The sequence below is a fragment of the Thamnophis sirtalis genome, unplaced genomic scaffold (genome assembly GCF_051295495.1).
Source record: "Thamnophis sirtalis isolate CommonGarterSnake01/CBP01778 unplaced genomic scaffold, rThaSir2_p1.2 scaffold_12, whole genome shotgun sequence".
NCBI lineage: Eukaryota > Metazoa > Chordata > Lepidosauria > Squamata > Natricidae > Thamnophis > Thamnophis sirtalis.
In genome coordinates this window covers 29,585,834-29,601,790 of record NW_028261392.1, presented here as the reverse complement: position 1 = coordinate 29,601,790, position 15,957 = coordinate 29,585,834, and the positions used below count along the sequence as shown (strand labels likewise).

The window sequence follows — 15,957 nt, the reverse complement described above, 5'->3', positions numbered from 1 at the left end:
GAAGAATGAATAGTTGTATGAATTTGCATCTTAATGCAAAATGTAGATTTTCTACATATGAACAACATTGAGATTAAAAACAAACAAACCATGATGTAATAGGAATTGTTGGGGGCCAACTTTGTAATATAAGCCAGCAGAAATCTATATAGCAATAAAATACTCAATAGCAATGTCATTTGCCTTCAAAAAGTAAAACACGATTTGCTTCCCAAACTGCCCCTAAAATGTTTTTCTCTATTACAGTTGTGCGCCAAGGAAGAGAAGAACATGCTGCTGTATTTTCAGAGCTCTACAGAAAACTTTACTCACAGGTAAAGGAACAAACTTTCTACCTAGGGTGCGCAAAAAATTTACAAAACTATTAGCAAAATGAAGCATCTGTCTTGAAGCTTTAAAGCAGCCTGGCTTCTGAAAGGATTCACATTCTCTTTTGCTGTTGCAAAACAGAAGTGTTGTTTGTGGAAGCATATGTAGACAACTCTGGGAATTTAGTGAAGACCCATTTGGCACCTTTTGAGAAGAGATGAATCTCTTGTAATCTTTGAGTTAGGTCCATTTGTTCAGTGACCATTCAAAGTTACAATATTGCTGAATAGAGCCGAGGTGGCGCAGTGGTTAAATGCAGCACTGCAGGCTACTTCAGCTGACTGCAGTTCTGCAGTTCGGCTGTTCAAATCTCACCGGCTCAAGGTTGACTCAGCCTTCCATCCTTCCGAGGTGGGTAAAATGAGGACCCGAATTGTTGTTGGGGGCAATATGCTGACTCTGTAAACCGCTCAGAGAGGGCTGAAAGCCCTATGAAGCGGTATATAAGTCTAACTGCTATTGCTATTGAACACCTGAGATTTACGATCAGTCCTCAAAGTTCTGGCTGTTGCAGCACTCTGGCAGTCACACCGTCAACATTTGGGCACTTGGCAACTGACCTACATTTACAACCAGTTGCAACGTCCCATGTTCTTATTCTCTACCCTTGTACAAACTCCTGCTTCAGTTCCTCCACTCACCTATCTCCACCCCACCCACCCCGATCTCTTCCCTTTGGGCCACCCTGTACTCTCCCATCTAATCTTGCTGCCACTTCAGCACAGTACAGCCTCCAGAGCTAGGCCTACCTAGGAAGGAGGTAATGGGATGTAGAGGAAGCAGGATGTCAGGGCAGGTATAGGACTTCCAACTTCCATTGTTGGCACAAGAAGCAATAGCCCATTGAGTATCCTTTAGCAAATGGGGCTTCACTGCCCTGCTGCACTCACTGGCACTGTGTCCTTGTTCAGCACCTGAATCCTGGGTCAGCAGTGGAAGGAGGAAGACAGTGAAGGTCAGTGGTAGGAGTAGGTGGTAGAATGCATGGTGGCCAAAGGGCTGAGATGGTGGGAGATAGGCTGGTGGAGAGATTCAAAGCAACATCAGTTTGGGCAGGGTAGGGGTGGCATGAGGTCCTTGCCCAAAGATTATGTAGTTCTTGCCTAATGATTGCAACCAGGCTTGCCAAACTGCCATTACTGCCAAGTGGTATGGTTACATTATGCTTTGCTTACTGACCACTTTGCTTAACAATGGAAACTACAGTCCCAATTACGGTTATAGTCCCACTCCCTGTACATCATTTATACGAATGTCATTGCTTTGCAAAGCCTTGTTCTCTGCAATACCAGTTGGACCATAGTTTTTATGGAAATGTATTGTGTTCCCTTATGTTCTATAATACTGTAATGAAATCCTATTATGAAAATAAAATGAATAGCAATTATTTTAGTTTCCTAAAATGACTTTTTATGGAAAGGTCTTAGACTGTCAAGGTATATTTTGTTTTATTATGTTAAAGTTATCTTCCTGCTCTATTTTTAAGTTAATGTATATTGATTAATTGATCATATATTCCTTCAGTCCCTTAAATAATGTTGGCTTTATTTTAATTATTTTTTGGTACATTATGTCTAGGATTCCTTAAACATATATTAATTTTATGCAACTAAACTGTGTGTGTGTGTGCGTGCGTGCGTGCCCGTGAATGCAAATTAATTATTCTTTGGCATGGTTGAGTTCTTTCTTTCACTAGAGGAGGCTGCTAAAAGATTTTGAGATTCTGAAAATAGTTAAAAGGCTGCTTAATGCAATTGCTCCTGAGCAGCTAATGACTCAAAGAGAACTATCAGTCTTTTCTTTAGTTTTCTAATTTTCATAATTTATCTTGCAGAATCAATTCATTTAAACAAACCTGAAAGAAACTTGGGATATCCTGGCAAGGACATGGCTTATTTTAGTAGGAATCCTCCATTACTGATGCTTGATATCAATTTTTCTTTTTTTGGCTATGATAGGTTGTTCATTGAAACAATTCAGTCCACACAATCTATTCCCTTGGTTTTACTAGCATCATCCAATGTGGAAAAGTAGATGGTGGAAATGAAATAATTTGAAGGCAATGCCTTGTGTAAACACAAAGAAGCTTATAAGTACAAAAGGGGCAAATGGGCAATTGCTGATACTCTAAAGTGTGTGTGTGTGCGTGTGTTTGTGTGTGTATACATATAGATAAAATTATTGTGACAATAGATCTGTGTGTCTAATTTTTTTATTTTCTTTGAATCTGGCTGAGTGATTGGCTGCTGCTATGAAACTTAAGGATCAGTTTTGCAGAAGTGAACAATAGCTGGCTAGATTTCTTGGAACTTGGCGTTACCCATTTATGCTATTTTGAAATGAAAAGGCAGACAATACCTGCTTTGTTCTGAATAAGTAATACTTTTATATTTTGGAGTCAAGTTGTCATAACTAATTGTTGTCTCTTATCATAGGGCGTTTTGAAAAACAGATGGTCAATCCTCTACCTCCTGCTTAGTCTCAGTGAAGATCCTCGTAAGCAGTCAAACAAGGCAAATAGAATTTTTAATCTTGTTTATTATATATGTATGTATGTATGTGTTTATATAAATGTTAACTTTTACAATCAAACTTCTAATGAAATTTAACATTGAATTTTCTTAAAGTTTTTAATTTCATTGATTTGCCATTTTTATGAGTTAAATGACAAGATGGTCAATTTCAAATGATTAAGAACATTAAAATGTTTTAAAATGACTGGTTAAATCATTTAATATAGTCTTCTGCTGCCTAAAAACTTCACTGAAATTAATAGCAAATAAACTCTGAACGTATGTCTATTTGGTGTGCCATTGCAAAAAAAAGGGGGGGTGGGGGGGGCTCTTTTTCATTACAAGAAATCTTGTGCCTGGTGGCAAAACACATCAATTGATCTCTAATTTAGCAAATAAATATACAAGGAACAAATATGTGTTTGATATTTCTACTAGCTACTGTATAGAATAGATATTAATCAGTTTTCATTGAGGTGAATTCATGTAGAATGTAATGAAAATATCCAGGGAAAAATTGGATTTGGCTCTAGAAATGTTTTATCATTGTGGCTTATTTTAGACGCATAGTTAATAAAAATAACAGCCATGTTTCTGTCTGATGTAATTTCTTAAATAATTTCAAGGTCAGAATGTAACTTTTTCTTCAGTGAGAAATACCTATATTCTGACTTGTTGACATATTTCATCATTGTCTACATGAGATTTTTTAAAGAAACTGTAACAACTATTTCAGTTTTGTTACTGGTTATATTGGGAGGTTGCTGTAAATCCACTTTCTCGTGAAAAAGCTCGCATTCTCTGAAATTTAGTTCAAAAATCCAGATGCATGTTTTCTTTTCTTTTTGTTTTACATTTTGTGTTAGAAAGAGCTTCAACAATGTTTTTTTTTAAATTTGCTGATAGGATAATAGAGATCCAGTCTGGTGTATTGGTTAAGGTGCTGGCCTAGAAACTAGGAGACTGTGAGTTCTAGTCCTGCCTTAGTTATGAAAGCCAGCTGGGGGACTTTGGGCCAGTCAATCTTTCTCAGCCCAACTCACCTCACAGAGAAGTAATAATGTTTAGCTAATAAGATAAAACATAAAAGCCATATTGTTAGATTATGGGGTCATTCATGGCTCATCTTTATCATTTGTGTTCTGCAGAATAGTTTAAGAAACACTGATTTGGATGATGCTTTGGACTAGATTACTGTATGAGGTATCCTTAAAATGTGGGCCTTTTTTCCCCTCAAGGTTTCAAATTTTGCTACCCTCTTTGCTCAAGCTCTACCACGGGATGCTCACTCAACTCCTTACTACTATGCTAGACCTCAGAGTCTTCCTCTGAATTATCAAGATCGGAATCTCCAGCCTGGCACTATGGGAAGCAGTGGGATCAGTAGTATAGGGATATATGCCCCAAATGGACCAACGCCAACTCCACCAACATTTCTTCCAGGGTAAAGGAAATGTGTTCATCTTGTTTTATTTAATTCAGTTTTGGCATTGCCTGAGTCACTCTGGAGTCACATTGTTTTAAATATGACTCTCAGACTCACAATATATGTATATATAAACAATAGAGTTCTTAGTGTTCTCTGAGCTTGGTTATTTGTTTGCAGATGTTTTATTAGCAGACTAGATAAAATCTTGTCAGTGCTGGAAGGGAGTGGGGTTTGCTCACTCTTTATTTAAAATAGCTTGCCTTATCAGTGTTGGAAATTCTTGCTAGTTCCTTGATTAGGCTGTTGTTTACTGTTCGTTCATTTGATTGTTTGTCTAGTGTTTGTCTAGTTTGTCTAGTGTTAATCCAGTGGTTAATCTCTGCTTATCTTGATCTTCTACTCTTTTTGTTTCTGTTTTAGCTTTAAAAAGCTAAAGCTTTTACTAACCACTGGAAGGCAGGATTTTCAGCCCCTGAGCAGAGAGGCACTCAGCCTGCGTTTACCTCCCCCACCCCATCCCAAGGCACCCTGCACTCCTTACTTTATTGTACTGCCTTCCTGCTCATGGACTGATATTCCTCCTGGCTGAAATTCAAGCAGGAATTTTCAGCGCTGAGCACTTGTAACTGTACTGGGCCTCCCAGAGCCGCCCCTACCTGCCTGAGCACCTTGTACTCCTTACCTTACTGCTCTCTCTCTCTGCTCTGGGGCAGAAAATCCTGCTTAGATTTCAGCTCTCAGCTCCCTCTTATCTCTGGAAGGTGGCTGAAAGAGCTGCCAGCTGAAGAATTTCAGCTCTGTTGATGAAGGAGAGTTGAAATCATTCAACGGGTTGCAGGAACAGCAGTTTTGGCTGTTTGCAGCAGCAGCAACCTTTCTTGCTGACTTCCTCATTGACTTTCTGGAGAAGCCAGCAAGATTGCAAATGGTCATCTCATGGCGGCAGGGCATTTGGCAACCAGATTGAAATGTGAACAGATTGTCAAGCCCCAGATGAAGATCACCTGACTGTGGGGTGTCTTTGTGACATTTTGGAACCCGTGTACCCTTTCTGAACCCATTGCTATTTCAAAATATCGTTAGGGGAACAATCATAAGTTGAGGACTTACCTGAATGTAGTCTATTAGTCTATTGAGGTACCTCTTAAGCTCTAGAGCAGGGATGTCAAACTTGTGTCGTCACAGTGTCGTTATGTGACATATCGCAAATTTTCTTCCCTTCACTAAACCAGGCATGGGCATGGCCTGAATCTGGTCCGCGAGCCACAAGTTTGACAGCCCTCCCTAGAACCCAGGATTCATGCCTTTCCTTTCACTGTACTTGCCCTTTAGAATAGTAATCCCACCCAAGATGCAGTCTATATTGTTAAGTGCTTAGAATGATTCCATAGTAGTAATGTACAAAAATCTTGTGTTTCGGTATATTATCTTAAAATATATTTGTTGGCCTTAATGAGGCTTATTGTTGAATGCATTGTAAATTTCAAAGCCTAAGAGCAGGATTTAGAAAAAGACAAAAATTTGCAGTATTTGGTTGATAAATCTCTTCAGTTTGATACACTTAATACACTATTTAATATGGTAAGTGGTGTGATAATTATAGATAGTTCTCATTTAATTTCTGAGTTGCTTAACAACTGCAATTACTGCTAAAAAATAATTTGCAAGCAGACCTTGCCTTTATGACTCTCACCTCTAAAGCAAATACAAGGTGAAGTAAGATCATAAGCACAATCACAGGTTCACTTAGCAACCACTTCACCTAACAACCATGTTGCTACTCCCAATTGTAGTTGATAAATGAGGACTACTTGTACTTAGCTGATTGCTTAGTCTGAGAACCTGAGAATTTCTCAGTCTATTCCCCTTGATAGCTTAGCAACCTGCCCTTGAATATAGCTAATAAGAGTCAAGTGTCCCAGGTATGGTGACTATTTCTCACCTGTACCATATACAAACTTTTGGGTAAGAGACATTTCCATTGCTAAGAATAGGCTTTCTTGCAGGATTGAAATAAAATATAAATGTAGTTTTTTAATTTACTAAAATATTAGAGGAGATCTACTAGAAATTATTTTATTATTTTTTATTTATCAAATTTCTGCAGTGCCCATAAATGACTTTTGGTAGCTTACAAATAAAAACCATATAGTCATATAAAAAGTCAAGTAATCATTGAAACAAAGCTTTGAACCTCGCATTGGCAGGTCTAAATTTAGTAATTCGATATGTGGAAGACAGTTTCTCTCACAAGGCATTTGAAATATCAGTCTCTAAAATGATCCCTTAAAGGACATTGTTTTGTTATATAACTTTTTTGGCAGCAAACAACTGAAGGGATGAGAATATGTTTCTTCTGTATTGTATTTAATATACTAGAGAAGATGTCTGCTGAACATTCAAGAGGTTTGGCATTTCCTCTTATACTATAGAGCTATAAAGCTAGGAGTTATATATGAAGGAAACACATGAGAAATCCTTTGCTTTTATAGTGATAGTATTTTGTATGTATTTGTATATTTATTTATTTTTATCTATTTTCTGTCTGCAAAGCTTGAATTAGGCTTGGCTGGAACATCATTGGACAGTCATGGAAAAGCAAAAATATTTGGAACATTTTGTGTATTTTATTGCCATTTTATCATTATTATATTAATACCTAGGGTTTCTTTTCTTAGACAATCCTATCAACGTGCGGGAGTAGGAGATTGTCTCCGACAACAGCTGGGAACGCGGCTTGCTTGGACGTTAACTGCAGGCCAGCCTACGTTACAGAATTCTACCTCAAAAGGCCTTTCAACCACAGTTTCACGTAATCAGCCACGATCAAGGCGGGAGGGTGACATAAGTGGTAAGAGAAATATATTTCACTGACTTTACAGTGTGTGTAAACTTTCAAAGTTGAAAGAGCCTAAATCAATTATCAAATTGGGGGCTTTATTATTTTGTCCATATTAAAAACTTTAGTATAATGCTTTTAAAATATAATTATTTGGAAATAAGTTCTAGTATGTTTATTTATTGCTTAGGTGCCACTGAATTTTGTTTGCTTGCTCCTGGTGGCTGTATGGAAAAATGCTAGGTAGTTAAAGTACTGCTGCCCTCTTGAAATGACTCCATATATAATTATAATACTAAAATGTAAAAAATAATATGATGCAAGAAAACATAATACAGAGGGTGCAAGAGGCAGATTCACAATCAGAAAAGTCAAACCAGATGGGTTCACACTCTTCCTGATCCAATGTCTATGGAAAAACCAGGTGGGATTAGAACCATCTGGATCTTGGGTGGGATTACTATTCTAAAGGGCAAGTACAGTGAAAGAGAAGGCATGAATCCTGGGTTCTATGAGAGGACATTGCTTAAGAGATAAGCTCTGGAACATATGAGTTTGTGGGATTTTACTGGATGAGTAGAGATAATCAGAGAGTGGTAGTCTCACAAAACTCAGAGTTTGTGTCACAAACAGCTTTAAAAGTAATGTTTAAGGTATTGGGCCTTGAATTGTATCTCCAAGCCCACTGATAGCCTCCAAGCTCTCAAAGTAACAATGTTACATGGGTGTATTGAGGTGCATCTGCAGCTGTCTGTGCCATGCATCCTGGACCAGTTGTAGCTTCCAGGGAATCTTGAAGGGCAGCCAAGTAGAATGAATTGTAGTAATCCAGACAAGGGTGACTAAGGCATGAGCGACTGTGTGTCTGGTCTCCCAGTCCATTAATAGGTTCAGCAATATGTCCAGTAGTACTTCAAATGTTCTCTGAGCCATGGCTGCCATCTGATTTTCAAGCAGGAGGCTCCCAGATTGACTCATGACTTCTGCTTGAAAATCAAATGGCAGCCATGGCTCAGAGGGCTACCTAGTCAGAACTAAATATAGAAGTCTTTGAATTTAATATGTCTTGAAATTTATTTGCCACTTGGTTGTGCTAGGATTGAGCATGAATTTGCTCCTTTCAATCTTGACCCCATAGTCTCCAGATACTGAATCATCACGGCTCTGTTAATGTGCATTCTTCCTTTCTTGAACCAGCAGAAAAATATGTTGATATAATTAATGTTTCCCTGGAAGTTGAGCCTTCGGTATCAAGTCTTCCAAGTGGGTCTGTCCATACAGTCTGTATAGATCCTACAAACAGATTTTTCCCTAGATTTTAAAAAAAACATTACTTGACAGGCTTCAGCAAATGTAGATGGTTACCTGGAATAGAAACGTTAGCCATATTTTAAATTGCATAAGTGACATTATAATTTGTCTGAACACAGCTCTGAATGTAGCTCTGTTGGTCTTCTGGAACTCCAACTGATAGGAAGATTAGTAAAACTGTCTGCCAATCTATTATAATTGATATAAAAAAATAGTGAAGTGGAGGAGGAATGTGAGGTGAAGTTTCTCATTGTCTCATTATCCTCCAGTCCTCTGACTTATCAATATGTAAGTTGATACTAACTTTGTAAACTTCTTAATAGGCAAGTTTTATAGTACATTCCATTTTTCCTTTCATAAATATTTCTCATAAATCATCTTTATTTTCAGCTAACAAAGTCATGTCATCTGTGTATCTTCAATTGCTTGTATTTTAATTTCCAATTTTGATTCCTGCTGACATCTTTTCCAATCCTGCAGATTTATATTTATAATATAAATACATATTGCATAGTATGAACAATACACATTCCTTTGCTGTTCCCTTTCTATATGTTGAAATTCCAAGTTAATATTTTCAGTAGTTTATTTCTTTAAAAAAAGAAATTCAGAAGAAAACTAGGTCCCTTATTGTGATTTGAGAAGCAAAAGTAAATCAGCTTTCTTTATTGTTGTCTCCATTATCCATTTTATATTGGATAAGATATTAAGTATGTATAAATATTAGTGATCTTATCACAGATCTCTTTACCTTTAAAACATCTTTTTCATGTGCTATTTCTCTCTCTATTCTTACATAGAGTTTCATATCCTGAATATCAGTGATTGTCCAATGGACAATCCAGGTTCACCTATGTTCACTCATTCCTAAAACATCTAGTTTGGTACACTTCACTTCATGTTCAAGAACTACAAGCTTTCTTTCTACCCTTTTGTATTCCTTATTCTAATTGTATACACCCGCTTCTCATTTAGCAACTTCCTCAGTTAGTGACCATTCTGAAATACAATGGCATAATAAAAAGTTCAGTTTCTGACCACAGTGCATATTTACAACGAAATTTCAAGTGCCTGACAATGCCCTGCAGTGAGGGTAACATAGGCCTAGCTGTATGAGAGAACTTCATCTGAATGGATGGCAGCACTCAGCCAAATTTGCATAACTTGGTCACTAAATGAGGAGTTTGTGTATGTTCTTGTAAAGCGCTGGCACTAATGGAACTACCCATATTTTTCGCACTATAAGAGGCACTGTTTGGGAGGCGGGGCTTGACTTTGCAACGACACGACATGCAATCTTGGGGCTCCAAGATTGCTGTCGATATCTCTGTTCCTGGACGGTCCTTTTTGACCTAAACTGTTCTGAAGTAGAAGAGCATGTCCTGCTGATCTCAGGGACATCGCAAAGTCCCTGATTGATCCAAGAGAAAGCTCTTTTTGCCAGCAACAAGGGTTAGCAGCCAAAATGGCTGAATAGGTTGGGACAAGTCCCTGAAACAGAAGCAGTACAGGAGAGACAGTGTGTCGAAATGATGAGAAAAATTTTTATTATTAGAGAAAGGAAACCCCAAAAGACTTGGAGTTTAAAATAAAATTGAAGACAGAAGAAAATAAGTGGCGAATTAACCCTGGTTTAAAACTATTGTGTTATCTTTTCTACCTTAACTTTCTTTGTTTTTTATGGATGGAATTTTAAAAATGCTTCTTACTTTTAAACTGGACTGGTCTCTTTTTTTCCTTCTTCCTCTATACTTTTTCCATTTTTTGTATTTGTGGATTGAAAGTTTCTTCTCTCATAAGGCTTGGACGGAGCATAATTTTTAAACATTTTCCCCCTCTTTCGGAGCTTGGCAAAAACAGATGGAAAAGAGGTAACACTATCATCTAGTGGCTTGAGGCTTGGCAATATCTGATAAAGCTATAAGCTTTGTTTACTGAAAGGGTCAGTGGAAAACGTTTTGTTTATATAGGTGTTCCTTTGAAGGAAAGAGAAAGCTTTGACTTGAAAAACTCCACTGGATTTGTTTGAAACCTAAAAAGTCTCAAATGTTCTGGCAGTGTTTATAACCTGGAAAATGGCACAATGTGAAGAAGAAAAGGCACTAACTTTGCAAAGAATTTTCTTAGAAATTCAAAAAGTTTTAATAACCACAGAGAGAATTGAAAAGAGACTTGAAATTATAGATCAAAATACAGAAAGTACGGGGACAGGGATGAAGTTTGAGGACAGAGCTGAAAAAATAACAGAGACATATGAAAGTGATAAGAAAATTGTTGACACTGACAGCAAACTGAGAGTGGAGGGAAACGACAAGTGTGAAATATGGAAAGGAGAGATTGATGAACCTGAATTTTATTTCAGATGACAGAACATAGATGAAGAAAGGAGAGAAAATTTGGTAGAAATAATGAGAGTAATCTTGGCAGAAGCACTAATGATAACAAAGTTAAGCTGATAAAAGGAGCAGATTGAAGGTTTCGAATCCTTATAAGTCATGCAATGAGCAACAAGTTCTTAAGAGAAGTCCACATAATACTTATCAAGAAAACACTTAGAATACAGACTTTACAAATGGCAAGACATATTGGACTACACTATTTCTGGAAGGATACAGGATGATGAAATGAAATGTCACAATAAATTTTAGTTAAATGTAGTTAAATTTTGAGTACTATGTACAATGTAATAATAGCTATAGTCAAATAAATGATTAATAATGATAACAAAGCATTTATATTTACTAGATTGATAATTTTATACTATACTGTAAGTGAGGATTATGGAGATGATGTTGAAAAACCTTTTTATAAAAGATAAACAATTCTATATAGAATAGAATATAAAGATGTAATATCATTGGATGATGTAATAAAATGTCATAATATAAATTTACTTCAAATTTAATATGCCTTATGTTGAAAAGATGTAATAATAGCTCAGCATAATGGATGTTTAATAATTATAACAATTTGTATACATATATATTAGGTTGATATTCAAGATGATATAATGAATCATTATAATATTAATGGTTATATATTTAGAACACCTTGTCTAAAATGGAGAGAATAGTGATAATCAAACAAAGGAAGCATAATAACAATGTATACAAAGATATCTTGATTGACAATATGTGAATTTTGATAAAATTCAAGTGATGACTATGGAAAGGATGCAGAAAGATCTTGTAACCAATTGACACACTTTATGTAGTTGAAGAGGCTTTTATGTTATATGTGTTATGTGTTTGTGTTTGTTTGAAAATAATTTTTTTTATATGTGTGTATCTATGTATGTATATATATGTATATATGTATGTGTGTGTGTGTGTGTATGTGTGTGTGTATGTATATATATATATATATATATATATATATATATATATATATATATATATATATATATATATATATATATATAAATAAATATATAAAAGCTTTAGAGGAGGAAAACAAGGAAAAAAAATCTGCCTCTGCCTCCCAACATCCATCTGGTATTCATCTCGCTAGCATCCTTGCTGCAAACAGTAAACAGCCTGGTTACCTTCAGCATGTTATCGCATTCCCAGCACGTGTCTCGTCAGGGCTCATCTCCTTTGCACCCACCACTGATCAACTGAGCTGAGCTGCTACTGCTGCTGCTGGGGAACACTGAAGCCTTTATTGCTGAGCTGATTGGTGGTTGGATTGGCCTCCCGGAATACTGCTCTAGACGGCGGGGATCGCCGTTTGCCTCCATCACCGCTCGCCGTATTCCAACCGCCAATCAGCTGCTCGGCAGTGAACGCTCCAGTGTTCCCCAGCGTGTTCCCCAGCAGCAGAAGCAGTTCAGCTTAGTCGGAGACGAGTCCTGATGAGCCACATGCTCGGGCTGCAATAACATGTTGAAGTCTGAAGCCCCAGGGAGATATTATTTTGATTACATTCAATTACACATTTCCACATCAGTCTGAGCCTTCAATTGAAAACTTGAACTGGTGTAGGTAGTCCTCAAATTCCAGTTGCTAAGTAGGACAGTTATTAAATAAGTTGCACCACAGTTGTTAAGAGAATCATTGCAATTGTTAAATGAATCATATGGTTGTGAAGTGAATGTGTCTTCTCCCATTGACTTCGCTTGTTAGAAACCATCTGGGAAGTTACAAATGGTGATTGCGTCACCTTGGGACAGTGCAACTGTCATAAATACACACCCGTTGCCAAGCACCCAAATTTTGATCACGTGACCATGGGGATGCTGCAATAGTAAGAGTGAAAACTGACCATGGCACTTTTTTCAATGCTGTTGTAACCTTCAAACTGTCATTAGATGAATGGTTATAAATCGAGGACTATCTAAATTTGGAAGTTAAACATCTGGATAAAGTGAAACAAACTCAGATGAAATTCTATCAATACCTTTTTACCAATAAGCATTGGGACAATCAGTACAATTGATCCCAATAGTTACTTTATCTAGGATTATATTCCCCCCCCCCCCAAAGGAGTAGGTGTAGGCTCACAACTGGGGGTCCTCTTGGATATGAACATGACTTGAAGGAGTGCTTTCAAGCCCTACAGTGCAGCAGTTGGAACCCTATGTGGAAACAATAACTTCTACTTGGATCACCATGTGGTCGGACTGTTGAAATGCACTGTACATTGTCCAGGTTTTGGAAATGATACAGGAAGATACAATTGATCTAGACTGCAGCAGCAAGACTGAGGTTTTGAGGTTGCTGCACTGGTAATTTCTGGTGCCAATTCAAAATGTAGGTAATAAATGCTAAAGCCCTATGCATTGTAACATCAGCTTACATCAACACACCGTCTTTCCAAAATGGATTTTGCAGTTCAATCTATATCTTAAGATCTGATATGGGTCTCATCTCCATGGAAGATATGAGATATCTGACTCTGACAGCCACTTTTCTCTGTAGTGACCCCCCATGTTCTGCTGTATGCTTTCCCTGGACATAGATGCCACATTCTGTCTCCTTGCATTTCATGTGATAGTTAAAATATTTTTATTCCACTATGCCATTGGACTTGATTGTGGACGTCCACTTTGGTATATGAGTTTTGGTCCATTTTAAACATATGTCGTTCTGTTGATTCTCCTTGGAGAATTCAGCAATTGGGGCAGTCAACAAATATTGCAAATAAGTAAATAATAAATAAACAAGCGGGCTGAGTACAGCACTCTCACTAAAAGCTAAAATATAATAAAACATGCATAACCTTCTATATTGATCTTAATCTTCAATGACAAATACTTCTGAGGACAAAAAGTTACAAGGAAAAAAATTGAAGATTTTTGTAAGATGGGGTGGAAAACTATGTTGGGAAATTACATTCCAATCCAGAACTATTTCGAATGGCAGCTGGAAAAACTGCCTTAGACAAATGAATGTGGGTATTGAATTCTGATTTACTCTGTTAACAGTAAAAGAAGCCAGATTGATATTGCTTTACTCATCCCCAGCTAGGGAATAGGATTGTAGTCTGAAAAAGAAATACTTTAAAAGTACATTAAGAGATACAGTTCCTTGCAGAAGACTGTCTGAAGTAATATATAATCAGTGCCTTACTTGACTTGTTACAGCACAATAAGCCCACTTTGGATTTAAATGAAAGAAAGAATAAGTTATTACAATGGCATAATTATATTGGAAGGTACAGGTAATCGTCAACCTATGCCTGTAATGGTGCCTGCCCATTACGGTTGCAAGCGGCAATGGACATTAAGCTAGATGGCATCATTTAATGACCTCCATCCTCTTAACTCTGATGTGGAGCAAAGAGTGTCTTAGGTGGGGGAGGTCTTAGGAGGCGCAGGGTCCACCTACCATGGGCATACTCTATCCCCTTGTTCCCATGCTCCGTTCTCATCCATTGGGTCCCCACAGCCCTTAGGCCTACTTTAACCCTCAAATGGGTCCCCACAGGTCTTTTCTCCCACACTGGATTCCAGTAGGCTTTGTGCTTCCTCCCAACCCTTTCCCCTGCCCTGGGCACCCATTGCACACTTCACTTTTAAAGCTCTCTGGAGCTCCGGAGGTTAAGGAAGCAAAATAGAGCAATTTGTCCCTTGGCTACATGGTGCCATCCCAGAAATGGCTGCCATTTTGGTGCAACCACGAGGAATTGTAGACACATTGAAAATGGCAGCTGCAGCTCAGGGATGAAGGGCCTACTCCCCTTTCCCAAAATAAGGCCTGGAGATTTTCAAAAGGTAAGCATGCGATGGATAAACAGGCTGAATGGGGGAACAGAGCTGGGGGCAACTGCTGCAAGTTCCCTGCAGTAAGTCATAAGGGCAAATAATCTTGGGGGTTCTGCAGCAACTATAACTTTGAAACAATCATAAGTACCTTCGTGGGGAAGGTCTATAACTTCAAATGGCAGTTAAGTGATGGTCGTTATGTGAGGATTACCTGTTGTGATATACACAGTGTATTTTTCATTGGGAGCATACACCATTTATGATGTAAGCTGCACATTTGAAAACTCATGGACTATGTTTCATGGAGACATGGAGCTATAATTTTGTACAGCCAAGGGAGCCTTGTATTGTGGGCAATTGCTTTTCATAGTAACATTTCCAGGACCAGATTGTGATAAAGGAAGAAACTGTACTAATTCAGAAAAAGTCAACATTCCCCTGAGAGTTGTATGGGACCAAGGTGTAGATTCTATAGAACAGTGATGGCTAATCTTTTCAGCACTGAGTGCTGAAAAGGGAGCATGCACGTGTGGGCTTGTCGGTGCCCCATCCAGGAATTGGAGCTGCCCAGGGGACATGCGTGCACGAGAAAATGAACTTCCAGTTTCCGGCGCACCAGCCAGTTTTCCGTTTAGTGGCGCACATGTGTCGTGACAATCAGCTGGCCAGTGCGCTGGAAAACAGAAGACCAGCTCTACTGGCTTCCAGCACTGCCGCATGCATGAAGGCCAGCTGATTGTCGCATGCGCATGTGCGTCAAAAACCCGGAAGAGGAATGGGTGCTGCCGCGTATGCCAGGCTACATGGCTCCGTGTGCTACTTCAGGCACGCGGGCCACAGGTTCACCATCACGGCTATAGAAGAATAGCTAAATATTTACACCTATCAGCAGGGGAGGAATGCTTTCAGAACATCCACAAAATGACACTGACACAGTAAGGTTGCTTTTAAAATAGAAACAACTCTTCATAATAACCACTTTCAAGACTAGCTAAGAAAGGGCTAATATTATTCTTAATCCCCCCCATCCTTTGTAGGATTTCTTTCATTGTTTGAAAACCTGTATTTATAATTTTCAGTAAAATAGTGATTCCTCCTCCTAAGGATATCATTTGATGATGTCATTAATTAGCTTTCTCTTAATCTTGCCTCCTCCTAGTCTTTGTATGTTTCTGAAAGAATTGAGTGGGCAAGGTAGACGCCCTTCTCAGGAGTTGTGTTGAAGGTTAACATCCTAAGCTTTGTGTGTGCTTGCATCATTTTAAAAATGTGGTTATAATAAATTGCTTAT

General features: G+C 38.0%; 1 protein-coding gene across 2 annotated transcripts in view; it reads left to right on the top strand.

The window, feature by feature from the left end:
- TUBGCP3 (tubulin gamma complex component 3) overlaps nucleotides 1-15,957 on the top strand; it is a 71,648-nt gene that overhangs the window by 14,005 nt on the left and 41,686 nt on the right. For both annotated transcript variants that reach the window (XM_087726819.1, XM_087726818.1), the window contains exons 3-6: nucleotides 247-314; nucleotides 2,805-2,882; nucleotides 4,121-4,326; nucleotides 6,990-7,162. In XM_087726819.1, coding sequence (XP_087582945.1) covers nucleotides 247-314; nucleotides 2,805-2,882; nucleotides 4,121-4,326; nucleotides 6,990-7,162 — 525 coding nt within the window. The remainder of the gene's footprint in view (nucleotides 1-246; nucleotides 315-2,804; nucleotides 2,883-4,120; nucleotides 4,327-6,989; nucleotides 7,163-15,957) is intronic.